Raw genomic sequence first — 15,983 nt, forward strand, 5'->3', positions numbered from 1 at the left:
TTAGCCATTTCCTTATACAGTCCAAAAATGAAAGAAATCGGATAATAACCACGCCCACCTCCCATACAAAGGTTAGGTTGAAAATTACTAAAAGTGGGTTAACTCCCTAACGAAAAACGTCAGAAACACCAAATTTTTCATAAGAAAAGGCAGAAGAAAGCTGCACAAAATGGAAAATGGGCGTGGCGTCGCCCACTTATGGGTCAAAAACCATATCTCAAGAACTATTCGACCGATTTCAATGAAATTCGGTACATAACACTTTCTTGACACCCTGATGACACGGGTGGAATTTTGGCGAAATCGGTTCACAACTACGCCTACTTCCCATATAACCCAATTTTGAATTCCATCTGATTCGTTCACTTTATAATGTATTCATAAGGAACCAATGAAGCTAGCGGAATAAAACTTTACACAAATACTGTATTTGAGCTGTGACATCACTTGTGGAAAAATTGTCAAAATCGAACCATGACTTTTCAAGGCCCCTGATATCAAACATGAAGAACTCAGTGCCTAAGGTTAATTTTTCACCGAAAATATAGGTAAATCCCTCAGATATTTTAATGTAATTCATTCCCTCTGAATTTTTTTCTTATAACAGTTTCTCTCTGTACCTGAAATGGTAAAAATTGGGTCATAACTTCCCCCAGATCCCATATACCTAATTATAAGTAATATTAAATTAAGTGAGCGTATAGTCTTCGATACGTTGTATCTTGGTGGTGAAAACGAGTGAAATCGGTTTAGGAATTACCTCAGTCCCCATATACTATTTATGATGATTTTCGTTATTCTATTGAACTTTATGCCGAATATATGGGTAGAATTGTGTTGTCTTTATAAAATTACATCAATAAATTGCGAGAGTATAAAATGTTCGGTTACACCCGAACTTAGCCCTTCCTTACTTGTTTTGGTTGAGAATAAGTTTGGGTTGCAAACAGATCTCTACAAATATTTTGTTGGGTTAATGTTGACACAAATGTCCAAGATCGATATAAACCAATATTTATTAGTCAATAGTCAATGCCTCCTGTTTTAAACCCGCAAAAAGGCATTTTAGATGTCCAAACATATTTTAGAAAGTATTTTAAGAATCTCACGTAGTTTGAGATTGCAATATAAAGAAGCTATAAGCACAAAAATTTAAACAATTTTGAATATATTTCGACCCCAAACAAGTGATCTCTAATCTCCGAAATGTTCAATTCACCTTAATCATTAAGCGGGTTTGAATCAACTGAATATATCTATCCGAAAACGTTCACTACAAAAATTGTAGAAAATTTCAATTTCAGGGTTGTAATGGTATATACTGGACAATGAAATGTTGCTGATTGAAAATCGTACGCTTCTAACATCGGTTTTGAAAAACATTGTTCGAAGGGTATTTTTGGTCTAGAACCTGTTCATGTAATTATTTCAATCTTACTCTTCGAATAGTTTCGAATGACGCAGATTATATGCAATCTCGGTGGATATACCATCAAAACAACAAGTTGTAGAGTTTTGAGTACAATATTTCTTATAAGTGAATAATTTAAATTTCAATGAATATTTATTTTACCAAATAATGGTCCGAATTTTTCGGCCGCCACTGTAAACACCTTTCGAATAACATCGAGAGTATGAAAATAATCATACAATGTCGCTATAAAACCAAATTCCTTCGCTTGGATAAACTAATCGTAAATAAACGAAAAATTTAGATTTATACATATTTACACATATATATACAAACCTAAGCAATTAAATATTTTTCTTTTTGACATTTCGCTGGTATGTTGAAGTTATTTATAGCAAAAAAAATATAAAATGTATAAAAATAACGGTACAACCGAAGGTGCTGCCATTGGCAAGCCTTCACCGACAGGAAAACAACAACAGCAACAACAAGCGCGGCATGCAAAAATCAAAAACCGAAAAATTGTTTTTACGAAAAATATTTGAATATTGACTCATCGGCGTTCAATTAATTGCGTCGCCATTTTTCAAAGCATTTTTTAAATATGAAAAAAATAATTTTATATTTAATACGAAACAAAGAATGTGAAAAAAGCAAAGCTATAAAGACAGACATTAATTAAATGGTATTAGAGCTGATAAAATATGCTAAAATGCGATAAATAATATTTCTATCAGCCATTTTCTTGAAAAAAAAAATTAAATGTTTTTTAAAATATGAAATTTATAAATTTTTTTTTTAATATATTTCCAATTTTTTTTAAATTTTTTTTTTCAATTAATTTTTTTTTTTCAATTAATTTTTATAATAAATTATATTTAATAATTGTTAACTTTTCTTTTCAATATTTCAAATATTTAATTTCTTTTCTTTTTTCCTTTACAGCCGAAGTCAAAATGCCCAGCGGTAAAGTTGACAAACCTGTCATTCAAGACAATCGCGATGGTACTGTGTCAATCAAATATGAACCTAAGGAGGAGGGCACACACGAGCTAGTCGTGAAATACAATGGCGAGCCAGTACAAGGTAAAGAAAACTATATATTTGGGGTCAAAAAAACGGTTTTTATGTGATGGCTTTGAAATAGCTTTTCGAAACTTTGTTTGGTGATCGACTTTTACTGTTTCAAATCATTGAAAAAATGTAACCCTTAAAAGCCAAATAATTTGTTTCGACTTAATTAGTCGTTATATAATTAGTTAGTTATTAGTTATATAATTATTCAACAGAAGTGATTTTATAGCCTTTTCACACAGGAGCTAACTGATCAATTAACCGGTCTCCGCTCGATTAAAACGCTGATTAAAATCGAGTTACCAACTTCTTACGAAAAGCAAAAACAAAAATGTTTAACTGCTGATCGGTTATCGAGTAGCTGACAGTGTGAAGGGCATAAGTTGGTTTCTCAATCAATATTTTAATTGATCAATTAATTTGGCTGTGTGAAAAGGCTATTAAGTTAGATTTGTAGATCGGATCCCAGAAACTCTGATCCTCAAACCTTTAGGCGATAACTGAAGATATATATATATCTTAAGCTATCCGTTTTTACAACAGTCGGGTATACATAACCGAGACGACTCCGAATTATATCAATTCAAGGATATCTTCATTTATTGATCATCTAAACTCGCTTTATTTCAATGTCTTCACTAATTTTGGAGAGCAGATAGTCCCCATAGAAATGTTACAGAGTTTCTAATCAAATATTTACTATATTTAGTATTTATGGGTACTTGAGGTAGTTAAATAAGTCCGGACTCTTATAAAATATAGATTTATTCAAATATATAGCTTCAAATTACAATTATCATATTGAAAGAAATTAAGGTACTAATTCCTCACATCAAATCCATTTCCAGGTTCACCTTTCAAATTCCACGTTGATTCCATCACATCTGGTTATGTGACTGCCTACGGACCAGGTCTGACGCATGGTGTTACCGGCGAGCCCTGTAACTTTACCATTTCAACTAAGGGCGCCAGCGCTGGTGGTCTCACCATGGCTGTGGAGGGACCCAGCAAGGCTGATGTAAGTATTCACATACACAAATATAACCAAAGAATGATATATATTGACAGAATTTTATATTAATTTTCGTTCAACACAGATCAACTATCATGACAACAAAGACGGTACTGTATCAGTGCAATATCTCCCCACTGCCCCTGGTGAATATCAGATTTCGGTGCGTTTTGGTGACAAACATATTAAGGGTTCCCCATACTTTGCCAAAATCACCGGTGAGGGACGCAAACGTAATCAAATTTCTGTCGGTTCCTGTTCGGAAGTCACCATGCCCGGTGAGATTACCGATGATGATTTGCGCGCATTGAACGCCTCCATTCAGGCACCAAGTGGTTTGGAGGAACCGTGCTTCCTCAAACGTATGCCAACCGGTAATATTGGCATCTCGTTTACACCACGTGAGACCGGTGTACATATGGTGTCGGTGAAGCGCATGGGCACGCATATTGCCAACTCGCCATTCAAGGTGGATGTTTGTGAACGCGAGGTGGGCGATGCCAAGAAAGTTAAGGTTTCAGGTGTCGGTTTGACTGAGGGTAAAACACATACCGAGAATGTGTTCTCCGTAGACACACGCAATGCCGGTTATGGTGGTCTATCCGTATCAATTGAAGGTCCCAGCAAAGCGGAAATCCAATGCACCGACAAAGATGATGGTACCCTGAATATTTCATACATGCCCACGGAGCCTGGTTATTATATTGTGAATCTGAAATTCGCCGATCATCATGTTGAAGGCTCACCGTTCACTGTCAAGGTCACCGGTGAGGGCAGCAATCGTAAACGTGAGAAGATCCAACGTGAACGCGATGCTGTACCGGTTACTGAAATCGGCAGCAAGTGCAAGTTGACCTTTAAGATGCCGGGCATCACATCGTTCGATCTAATGGCCTGCGTAACTTCACCAAGTAATGTGACTGAAGATGCCGAAATTCAAGAAGTTGAGGATGGACTCTACTCAGTGCATTTCATACCGAAAGAGTTGGGCGTACACACCGTTTCGGTGCGCTACAAGGACATGCACATCCCCGGCTCACCCTTCCAGTTCACAGTGGGTCCTCTCCGCGACTCTGGCAGTCATTTGGTTAAGGCCGGCGGTTCGGGCTTGGAACGCGGTATTGTTGGCGAGTCAGCTGAATTCAATGTATGGACACGTGAAGCTGGTGGCGGTTCACTAGCCATCTCTGTGGAAGGTCCCAGCAAAGCTGAAATTGACTTTAAAGATCGCAAGGACGGCTCATGCGACGTCTCCTATAAGGTAGCCGAACCTGGTGAATATCGTATCGGTTTGAAATTCAATGATCGCCACATACCCGACTCACCATTCAAAGTGTACATTTCCCCCGACGCCGGTGATGCGCACAAATTGGAAGTGCAACAGTTCCCACAAGGTAAGCACACAGCAAGAGCCTTCAAAATTCAAGATAAAATATTTAACTTTTCTCCTTCTTTTTATTTACACAGGCAACATCCAAGCCGACGCACCCTACCAATTTATGGTGCGCAAGAACGGCGCCAAGGGCACACTTGACGCTAAGATCGTAGCACCATCTGGAACCGATGACGATTGCTTCATCCAAAGCATCGACAGCGAAATGTATTCGGTACGTTTCTATCCACGCGAGAACGGCATTCATGCCATACACGTTAAATTCAACGGCGTACACATACCCGGCTCACCATTCAGAATCAAGGTTGGCAAAGATGTGGCCGATCCAGCTGCTGTACACGCCACTGGCGCCGGTTTGGATGAAGTGAAGACTGGCCACAAGGCCGATTTCATTATCAACACCTGCAATGCTGGTGTCGGCACGCTAGCCGTTTCGATTGACGGCCCCTCAAAGGTGGCCATGGATTGTACAGAAGTGGAGGAGGGCTACAAAGTGCGTTACACACCGCTGCTGCCGGGCGATCACTACATTTCAATCAAATACAATCACATGCACATCGTGGGCTCACCGTTCAAGGTGAACTGCATTGGTGAGTACAACGAATGACAAAACGAGCTTTTGGGAGCAACATTGTTAAACAAAATTTTCTATTTTTAGGCGACAAACTGGCTGATGAGGGCGCACAAGAAACTTCCACCGTGACTGTGGAGACGGTGCAGAAGCTGGCTAAGGGCGGAAAGAATGTCGGCGTACATATGCCCACCTTCAAATCGGACGCCTCCAAAATCACATCCAAGGGTATGGGCTTGAAGAAGGCTTACATGGGCAAACAGAACAACTTCACGGTGAACGCCACAGATGCCGGCAATAATATGCTCTTCGTGGGCATGTATGGACCAAAGGGACCATGCGAAGAATTCAATGTAAAACACACCGGCCGCAACAATTTCAACGTGAACTATATGGTGCGCGATCGTGGACAATATATATTAATAGTCAAATGGGGTGAAGAACATATTCCCGGCTCCCCATACCAAATCGATGTCTAGGCTAGAGGAACAAAGTGTAAAAGTGCCTTGCGAACGGTGCAATTATCATTATTATTATTATTATTACTTTTTCTAATAGTAACATAAAGCAGACGCACAAGAAAACTGTGAAGAACAACAAAAACAACAACATACCTTGCGCGTATATATGTATGTGTATGTAGCGGTAAAGTCTAAACAATTATATCATAAAAACATAGTAAAACTTATTATAGGCCGCTGTTGAAAAGGAATGGCGAAGTTTGAAAAAAGAAATCTCATTTCTATAATTTCTTTTTTTATATTGTATTTTCATCGCGCTTTTGTATTTCCTATCGAAATTGTATTTGTTAAGTTAACTTGAATCTACGAAAAGTCTATGTAAATAAAATTCGGACAATTCATTAATTCGACGAATTAACCCATAAAAAATATATATTTAAAAAAACAAATAAATAACGAAATATTGCCATTTTTGGATAGCGTATACATTTTGTTGTTCCCAAAAATAAGAATAAAATAAAATAAAAATAAATTAGCTGTCATTGAAGTGTACACAGTCTTGCTGCTTTGTGAAATTAAACGTAATAATTATGAATTTTACGTAACGTATGTCCTATTTCATTGATTATTTATAATGAGAGTAATTTGTTTTTTTAAGCTATTGATTTACATAAATGTTCGAGCTGAGTAAATACTTTTTATTATCCATTGAATAATATTATATTATTATTATTATTATTATAATTATGTACGTGTTGTTTTTTTATTTTATTTTCAACAAATCATTTTAATTAAAGGAAAATAAATTTGCAAATAATAAAAAAAAATTTAAAAAACTTGAACGCATATTATTTTTCCACAGTACCTATCTGCTAACTGCTGATAAATACTCAAAATTTTCCAAAAAAAATGATGCTGCTAAAACCATTCTTTCTGCTTTTTTATATTTTTACAACAAAGAATTCTTATTGATTACAAAATTGTATAGCATTGCACTGTTTAACTTCACACAACTTCAAATTGCAAAAATTTCCGCCAATAAAAATTGTGACAAACCTGTCACAACGTCAACAGCAAAAACCCGGCAAATAACAAAACAGCTGATCCTTTGTTTATAGTTTGGAAATTATTTACATTTACATTTGTTTTGTGCCTGCAAATTATCAAGTACGCTAATGTGCTTTAATTGAAGAGTGCTTAGACCAGTTATTGTAGTTTAAATTCCTGTGAACAATGTATACATAATTGAATGGATCAAATACACCTTAATGTTCTGCAGGTAAGCCAAACTCGTATTACCCGCAAATCATTCTTTCAATATTTCTGCTCTCCTTGAACAGGTGTAGCCAGCGGCACGCTGCTTTTGTGAATATCTTTTGAGATGGGGCGATTGTGTATTGTATGTGCTTTGACTAAACTGAAGAGGTAAGTGGAGTTTGAGAACTCTACTACATATGTATAAGGCGTTGACACAACGATGTGAAGTCGGTGATAGTATTATGGAACACCAAAACAGAATATTCTCTCGGCTTCTGGCGAAGTCTATATACTACTTTCATGTTAGCTAGCCAGATAAACAATTTAAATACTAGTGCTACAAAATGAATGTTGTAGTTGCAAAAGATTTTCGAGCTTTGTTGAAGAGCGATGTTACCAATAGATATCATAACCGAAAGAATTGTTGGAATTGCCTGTCGTGTCGGTCTACCATGAAAAAGTCAACTCGGTAGTTTTTCTGAAAATTATTTTCTCTACTGCTACAACAACAACAATAACATGTAACACCTAAAACTAAACGAGTTAGATATAGAGTCATACATATACATATGTATATCAAAGTGATCAGGGTGACGAGTAGATTTGAAATCCGGATGTCTGTCCGTCCGTATGTACAAGTGATAACTTGAGTAAAAATTTAGATATATATAATGGATAAAACTTGGTACACATGTTCCTTAGAACCATGAGACTTTTGAGGTTGGTATTGAAAATGGACGAAATTGGACAGTGCCATCCCTACAAAATGGCGAAAACCGAAAGTGGAATAAATAAAGTTATGAAAGTAGTATTTTATACTGAAGATCACACTAGGAAGGGGCATATTTAGATGTAATTATTTTGGGAGAGTGGCCGTGGCCCCGCCGCCAAATAGGTTTTTTTGTAAATATCTTGTAAACCAATAAGCTATAAACTTAAACTAAACTGCAGTCACTTCTCTTGCGTTCCCCATCACACACTATAAAAATAGGTAAAATCGGATAATGCGCCCCCGCCCACCTCACATACAAAGGTTATGTTGAAAATTACTAAAAGTGCGTTAACTCACTAAAAACACTAACTATTACAGAAGAAATGACAGTAGGAAGCTGCACTCGAATTAAAAAAAGGAAAATGGCCGTGGCTCCACCCACTTATGGGTCAAAAACCATATCTCAGAAACTACTCAACCGATTTCAATGAATTTCGGTACATAAGATTTTATTGACATTGCTGGAAAATGAGTTCAAAACCACGCTTACTTCCCATATAAGTCAATTTTGAATTCCATCTGCTTCCTTCACTTTATAGTATATGCAATGAAGGTAGTGGAAACTTTACACAAATACTTTATTTGAGTTGTGACATCAATTGTGGAACAATTGTCAAAATCGGACTATAACTTTTCAATGCCCCGGATATCGAATATGAAGAACTCAGTGCCTTTTGGTAATTTTTCACCGAAAATATCGGTAAATCTCTCAGATATTTTAATGTAATTTAAATTGAATCGTTTTCTTCTAATTGTGTGTCTCTGTACCAAAAATAGTCAGGGGAACTAGTGTAATGGCCTAAAAAAAGTGATTTTTGGGAATTTTTATTAAAAAAAATACTTTATCAATTAATTCAAAATTTTAAGAATATATTTATACATGTTTCAAGAATATACAGTGAAATTTTGGAAGAAAAAAATTTAATATTTTCTAAGTTATAGTCGATCTCCAACGGCGCGAAAAAAAGGTCCTTCACTGCTGCAGTGATGCCATGAAAAATTCTCCTTAAACTAGATAATATTGTCTGTACAATGACCTAGGATTTTTTTTTTTTTTTTTTAAATAGTCGAAATTTACCCAAAATTTTGGTCGTTTTTGGCCTGCCAAAATTCGATTTTTTGATCAGATCAAAAATCGATAGGCCATTGTACGGAGAACTATATATAGAACATTTAAAAAAAAATTCGATAGTGATCGAATGATTTGTTTTTGAGTTATCACTGCAGCAAATTCGGAAAATGCTGTTTCCAGAAAAATGCGTTTAAAGATAAATTGATCGTTTATACTGTTACCGAGCGGCTGCTCTTTAAATTGCTATAACTCAAAAACTATTTTAGATATCGATTTGAAATTTTAATGTGTTATTTTTAAAGGTGTAATCTACCGAAATATGAAACAAAAATATTGATTTTTTTTTTAAATTTCACACTAGGTGTGCCCCTTAAAATCGGCCCATAACATCTCCTAGCTACCATATACCTAATTATAGGTTTTTCAAAAATACGATGAACTTAATACCTTATAAATCGGTTAATATGTGAAATTAAGTGAGCATATAATATTGGATATAACGTATGTTAGCGGTTAAAATTAGTGAAATCAGTTCAGGAATTACATCAGCCCTCATATATGTACTATATGCGATGATTTTCGTTATTCTATTGGACTTTATGCCGAATATATGGTTTGTTTGTTATCTTAATAAAACTATAGTATAAAATGTTCGGTTGTGCCCGAACATAATCTTTCCTTACTTGTTGAAAATTGTTTTAAGAATTCTCTACGCCTACAACAACAACAATGGCATTTGTATAAATTGTTTTAGGATACTAAGAGCGGTTTAAGGTTATGTTGGCAAAACTAGGGTTTGCTGATTTCGTCCTAAGTATTCAATCAAATATTGCAATACTGTGAGCATGCATGCTCCGATTAGAAAGTTATATATGTATATCGTCTAATCAACAACTGATACATTTGATCTTTAAGTTTTTCATTTCTGGGGTTCTAGGAATTATACTCTCGTTCTAAAAGTGCAGGTTAGCGTGAAAAGGCAGAGAAACCATTGACTTTCAAAATTTCTTTATGTTAGCAATCTCAGTACGCGCCAAAAGTTCTCACATCCAGCAGACCAACCCAGGCAACCTTGTATCGTTCCCCATTTGTTTCCTTTTACTATCGATAACTACGAAGTCTTTGCCAGACCTTAGTCATCAATGGAAGATTGTAAATCATTTACATGTAAGCATAAGTGTGTAAACTTATTGTTAATATTTTATTTTCTTAACCAAACAATTCTTTTCATATGGGACAATTTAAAGAGTCAAGTGTATTTATGTCAAACAAAACACTAGTTAAGTATACGAAAGTTAACAAAATAAAAGTGGTAAATTGACCTTAGACTTCATTGCTGTCGTCCAGCTTTTCAGATTCATAAAGTTCGCCGCAGCAGCCAACCTTTAGCAGTGGATCGTCATCGCTATCAGAACTCGAGAGGTCCGTCTCAGGCGGACAGTAATATACTGTGGAACTTTTGGGAAATGTAAGTTTTCCAATATGGTACTTGAAAAATCTGCGTGTGTGCTCTTCACCAATTACACTGCTCATAAGTTCTTTAGTTACTTGAAAATGTCCATCCAATGTACGGGCCTTACGTTGTGGTGTATATAGCATTATTCGATTTGGTTTTATTTTTGCAACACTTGCAGGTGTAGGCGAAACACTTGAACGATAACCCATTGTTTTATTATTCACCATATTGCGCTTTTGTTTGCGGCGTGGTTCGGTAGCGGCGTTACGTATTCCCACTTTTTTTGATTTTGGTTTACAAGGTGTGACTTGTTCTTTTACAGGCGGTGAGGTTGTAATTAACGACTTGCTAACTGCCGTGCCATGTATTGTTGTTGAACTGAAGACATTTTTAAATTGTGTTTCCATTTTAGAATTTGCTACGGAACCTCCGATCGGACTTTCTTTCTGCGCTGGCGACTGGTTAGTAGTTAGCTTACGCACTGTATGCTCTTCATTTTCTGTACAGGGCGATGCAGTTGGCGAACACTCTGAATTTTCGGGTATAGCTGGCAGGCAGCTTGGTAATTGTTTGCTCGCAGCTGCACCATTAAGCGCCGTTGAATTGCAAATGTTTTCTAAATTGTTAAGAAAAGTGTTCTCTTTCGCTTCATTGGTTTTACGATTTACTTTTTTTATTTGGCTTTGTTTTTTCACTGATTTGGATGGCGGTTTATTACTCCCCTCCGTTTTCTTTCTTGTTTTAGTAGTTGACACTGATTCTTGTACTCCATTTCCATTTCGAGAACTTCCAGCTAACTGTAATGAGTTATTTGTGCTCTCTGACGAGGTACTCGGTTGTTGTTGTTGTACAGAGGATTCGGAATTACGATTTTGTTTGAGACTTTGCAAAGACAGCGCTATAGCACTTTTAAGATCGTTTTCAAAAGTTGTGTCACCTTCTGACGAACTTTTTTGATTTTCTTGGGTTTTAACGGTACGTTTTGATTTGGTGGATTTCGCATTTCCTCTTTTATTATTTGTATTCAGTAATGACAATGCTTTCCTGGCAGCTCCGCGTTTAGTACTGATCTTCGATGGTGCAGTATTGGGAATACTAGCTTTTGCTACTGTGGATTTGGTTGGAGTTTCGTATACGTTTTCCATCATGGACATCATTCGAGTTCTATTTTAAAATAAATATTTTTAGTAACATATGAATAAAATATTTTGGAGAAACAAATCTTACCCGCTTCCGTTTTGTAATATAGGTTTTCCGACCGTCTTAAAACATCTTTTATCAGCCAGACGTTCAGTGTGCGATGACGGTGTCATATTTCGCTTAAAGCAAAGTCTCTCTTGACAATCGTAATCGGAAGCCGAACTAGAACCGCACTCTGGTATACAATTACGCATTTTATGCTTATGTTTCCCGTATCGTTTGTCGATAATTTCTGGCTCGTCAGTACTTGGCATTTTCCAACATTTTGGAGATCTCATTGAGTTATATTTGTAACAATTACAAGTATACGACCGACGCGGTTTTGGTTCAACCAACATTCCATATTTGCAACAAGCTGTTTGATAACTTTTACACTTTTTGAAATATTGAATATGTTTCGGTTTTCGCATGTGATGGCACTTTTGTACAGATCTTATATAATGATCATCTTCACAGGACATTGATGAATCAGTGTCGGAATCAGTTTGAATAGCAGCTTGGGTCGTGATTGCACAACGGTTTCGACGCATCCATCCGCCAACTTCTCTTTCAATACGTGCCGAGTCAAATGTGTTCATAATTCTTTCTAAACCTGATGCCTTTAATTTTAACTCATGTTCTTTTAATACGGGACGCGTTGAATTTAAAATATCTTGCATTTCTTCTGATTCCATTATGAAAGTAGTTTTTTCTTGTTGTGTTGATTGATTCATTAAATTATGATATTCGATATCTTCAAGCACTTGCACTTCCTCTGCTTCATCTGCATCATCACTGGATGTATTGTCATCAAATTTTTCAGCAATCGAATTCACATCGTAAACTTCACCATCTTCACGTTCACTCATATTCTGCAAGTACAAAAACATATAATGGCTACAAATATAGTAAATATTACTCGCGAACCTCTAGAAAACTACTCCACCAGGTGCAACGTCGATACTCCAACTCCTCCAGTGTATTTATATTGATAATTCCTTTTGCTGGATTCATGCTATGAATTAAGACAATAGATATTTCGAATATCTCTTTTTAATTTATTTTGATTAGAAAATATGATTACGTTGGGATATTTCAAATTTATGAAATGATGCGCGCTGTACAGGAATGCCACTATGGCATATTTATATTTTGTTATACTGTTATAAATTGTTTATTAAACTTCGTATATTTAAAATATCCTTTTTGTATACTAATCGTATATCCTACATATTTTAACGCTATGAATAAATATAAATGAAAAAATATATAAATCTTGTTCAGAAGAATTTTGAGAAATTATTTATTATTAGTGGCAACCGCTGGAAATATTATGCGGAACGTTTGTGAAACGAAACGTATATTTGTGTCGCAATAACCAAAAGTAAAATGTGTTGCCATATTGTTTATCATGCAATGTTTCTCAATGAAAATGCAATATTTGTTTACTTTATTTGTTTAATTTGGTGGCATTGGCAACCTGGTGTATTTGGCGCAGTGTATACAGTCAGCTGATTAATGCAATTGAAACGTGCAATTCCCAAATACGATGTTTTAGTAGCAAATAAGCTTTTGAAAAAACCATCAAAAATAATTTATAATTAATGACATTCTGAAAATATATTTTAAGAAGCTGCACAAAGTCATGTAAAATTAGAAATTTAACTGATAAGAATTGACATCAGTAAGGATTGTGTTTGATTTTGAATTTGAACTATTAATTTGCGGCACGTATTACTTGGATGTACTCTTTGTGAAATAAAATATTAATAAGAATTATCAATTTTAGTTAATAATGTGGCACTTACGACGTTTTTTCACCCAATTCGCTGAGGAAATCAGCGCACCCACCGATTTAATTAGCTGCTTACAGCAAACGCCTCATAAGATAAATAGCACTTTCGGCGGTTGTCGTAATCTGGATAGTTTAACATGGTTGCACAATGCGGCACCATGTTTTCCACTTCGCGGTGAGCAAATTCAAATAATTCACGAGCCGCATCACTTTTATGAAACGCTGGTGCAACGTAGCGCTGTGGCTAGAGAGCGTATTGTTTTAGCCAGTCTGTATCTGGGTACTGGACAATTGGAAAATGCTTTTGTACAAACATTACGTAGTAGCTTACAACAACAATCCTCACTGCGTGTCAATGTATTATTGGATTTTACGCGCGGTACACGCGGTGACGTCAATTCAAAAACAATGCTGTTGCCGCTTTTACGTGATTTTGGTGACCAAATGAGATTATCACTTTATCATACACCTGATCTGCGTGGTATGACGAAAAGACTAGCACCACCACGTTGGAATGAGTTACTCGGCCTGCAACACATGAAAGTTTATCTCTTCGATGATGCCGTTTTGATATCGGGCGCGAATTTGTCAAATGATTATTTCACAAATCGCCAAGATCGCTATATACTCATTGAAGACAAGCCACTTGCCGATTTTTATGCACAGTTTATTGCGCGGGTGCAGGAATTCAGTTTGGCTGTTAATAAAAATGCACAAGAAGAACTGCATAAAGATGGCAAGGTTTTACCATATGAAGGTGTAAAGGAAGAATTTATTATGCATGCCAAACAGCGTATATCTGATTTCATGAAGGATACCTACATGCAGCAACAGAAAGTACTGGAAGAGCAGAAAGGTTTTGAAAACATTTTCCCAACTATTCACATTGATTGACATAAAACAATTGTGTGTGGTTTTAGGTGCTGATACGTGGATATTCCCGCTGGTTGAGATGGGTCAAATTGGCATTCACCACGACAGCCTTGTGACAAAGCAACTGCTCTCATCACCAATTGAAGGTTCCCGCCTAAAACTTGCCACCGGATATTTTAATTTAACTCAGGAATACATGGATACCTTGGCTAGTAATTGTCTGGCGCAGTGCAGTATACTAATGGCTCATCCGAATGTAAGACTGCATACATATATTTAATTTGTATATACTATATAGTAATACTGTTTTCTTTTTAAGGCAAACGGGTTTCAAGGTGCTAGTGGTCCAGCTGGAGGTATACCGGCTGCCTATACTCTAATTGCAAAGAAGTTTTATGAAAATCTAGTGCAATTGAAACAAAATCACCGTGTGAACTTCTTTGAGTATGAAAAAGAAGGCTGGACCTATCATGCCAAAGGATTATGGTAAAAATTTAAATTTTTCAAAAAATTCCCTAACTAGAAATACTAACAAGAATATTTTAGGTATTATTTGCCAGGAACTTCATTTCCTAATGCTACACTTATTGGCTCCTCAAACTTTGGCGAGCGTTCTGTGAATCGCGATCTTGAAACGCAAGTGTGCCTCGTTACTACAAATGATGGACTGACAGCACGTTTGCAAGGCGAAGCTGACCGACTCTTTAGTTCTTCAAGTACTGCTGAGAATGAAATTACCTCAAGACCTGTACCACATTGGGTACAAGCTGTAGTTAAAGTATTTAGAAACTTCTTTTAAAAGGTGGCTAACGTAAAACGGAAACAAACGTTAAGTTGTGGAAGTGGGGGTTAAATGTCTATCCGCAAATTCTCAAAAAATAATATTTGTATGCTGAAGTTTATTTTTTGATAGGTTTGAGAACTACTTAGTATGTATGTCTCCAATATTATCTATTTTTGTACTACATGTTTAGACTTTGTTGGAGTCAGTTGTAAAACTCTAAAATGTTGATTTTAGTGAATTTTTTCAAAATATTTCAATATTCAATATTTTTTATAAATTTAGTTTTCTTGTATACGGTTTCAAATCTCTGTTTATTTGTGTGGAGTCTGTATGGCAAAAAGCTCAAATTTAATGCTTTTGTGAACAAATAAATTAATAAAATTGTATTTGCTATATAACTAATTATAATTTCTTTTAAATTACTTGTTAAAGAGCGAAGAGGGAATGACAAAACATATTTTTGACTTCTTAATGATATTTGTGCATCGTATGTTTTTTGAATTTTAAAATGCATATTTTAATATTTAATTGCCAGTATCGATAATCATTAATCGATTTGTGTTGTTTCGATAATTTATTTTCAGTGTAATAGATTTCTTATGGTAAAAGATGCTAAACTCAGCTGTGATGCACAGGCTGCCATTCGTTGGGAAAATGTTTCAAAATTGTATTTGACAGAGTTTGTAATGTATTTTAATTAAACTATTTTTATTTTCAATTGTTAAGATAATGTTTTTATATATAATTACTACAATAGATAACACAAATATCATGCATATAAGAAACTTTTATACCATACAAAATTAAAATTTAATACGGCAGCACTGTGCGCGAAACAAGGTAAGAGAAACTGAGAAAAATGTCTAGGCAGCG

At 35.7% G+C, this 15,983-nt stretch overlaps 3 protein-coding genes across 10 annotated transcripts in view; 2 read left to right on the plus strand and 1 right to left on the minus strand.

Moving 5' to 3' along the window:
- Window positions 1–6,506, plus strand: part of LOC105214547 (filamin-A) — a 97,715-nt gene extending 91,209 nt beyond the window's left edge. For all 7 annotated transcript variants that reach the window (XM_054236088.1, XM_054236083.1, XM_054236084.1 and 4 more), the window contains 5 exons: window positions 2,357–2,497; window positions 3,334–3,503; window positions 3,583–4,891; window positions 4,965–5,480; window positions 5,549–6,506. In XM_054236088.1, coding sequence (XP_054092063.1) covers window positions 2,357–2,497; window positions 3,334–3,503; window positions 3,583–4,891; window positions 4,965–5,480; window positions 5,549–5,940 — 2,528 coding nt within the window. In that variant the 3' untranslated portion in view covers window positions 5,941–6,506. The remainder of the gene's footprint in view (window positions 1–2,356; window positions 2,498–3,333; window positions 3,504–3,582; window positions 4,892–4,964; window positions 5,481–5,548) is intronic.
- A 549-nt stretch (window positions 6,507–7,055) lies between these two features.
- Window positions 7,056–15,512, plus strand: LOC105214549 (CDP-diacylglycerol--glycerol-3-phosphate 3-phosphatidyltransferase, mitochondrial). 2 transcript variants are annotated; one of them, XM_054236092.1, is made up of 6 exons: window positions 7,056–7,201; window positions 7,263–7,347; window positions 13,448–14,309; window positions 14,374–14,582; window positions 14,646–14,812; window positions 14,873–15,512. In XM_054236092.1, exons 3-6 carry the CDS (start codon window positions 13,454–13,456, stop codon window positions 15,123–15,125), a joined length of 1,485 nt encoding a protein of 494 aa, XP_054092067.1. In that variant the 5' UTR covers window positions 7,056–7,201; window positions 7,263–7,347; window positions 13,448–13,453; the 3' UTR covers window positions 15,126–15,512. The 2 variants fall into 2 exon arrangements, with proteins under 2 accessions (XP_054092067.1, XP_011186339.1); XM_011188037.3 differs by lacking the exons at window positions 7,056–7,201; window positions 7,263–7,347 and adding an exon at window positions 13,128–13,385.
- Window positions 10,206–12,901, minus strand: LOC105214548 (uncharacterized). Its single transcript, XM_011188036.3, has 3 exons — window positions 12,586–12,901; window positions 11,707–12,530; window positions 10,206–11,643 (listed from the first exon to the last, which is right to left on the minus strand). The coding sequence occupies exons 1-3, from the start codon at window positions 12,670–12,672 to the stop codon at window positions 10,347–10,349; spliced, it is 2,208 nt and encodes a 735-aa protein (XP_011186338.2). The 5' UTR covers window positions 12,673–12,901; the 3' UTR covers window positions 10,206–10,346.
- Window positions 15,513–15,983: the final 471 nt, after the last annotated feature.

The sequence above is a fragment of the Zeugodacus cucurbitae genome, chromosome 2 (genome assembly GCF_028554725.1).
Source record: "Zeugodacus cucurbitae isolate PBARC_wt_2022May chromosome 2, idZeuCucr1.2, whole genome shotgun sequence".
NCBI classification, from domain to species: domain Eukaryota; kingdom Metazoa; phylum Arthropoda; class Insecta; order Diptera; family Tephritidae; genus Zeugodacus; species Zeugodacus cucurbitae.

Bases quoted from the DNA above. Each gene is read 5' to 3' on its own strand.
- LOC105214548 (XM_011188036.3), bottom strand. From the start codon at position 12,672: ATGAATCCAGCAAAAGGAATTATCAATATAAATACACTGGAGGAGTTG. The intron at 12,531-12,585 runs GTTCGCGAGTAA...TTGTACTTGCAG, and splicing joins GGTGGAGTAGTTTTCTAGAG to AATATGAGTGAACGTGAAGA. The intron at 11,644-11,706 runs GTAAGATTTGTT...ATTTTAAAATAG, and splicing joins ATATTACAAAACGGAAGCGG to AACTCGAATGATGTCCATGA.
- LOC105214549 (XM_054236092.1), top strand. From the start codon at position 13,454: ATGTGGCACTTACGACGTTTTTTCACCCAATTCGCTGAGGAAATCAGC. The intron at 14,310-14,373 runs GTTTTGAAAACA...GTGTGGTTTTAG, and splicing joins AGTACTGGAAGAGCAGAAAG to GTGCTGATACGTGGATATTC. The intron at 14,583-14,645 runs GTAAGACTGCAT...TTTCTTTTTAAG, and splicing joins TACTAATGGCTCATCCGAAT to GCAAACGGGTTTCAAGGTGC.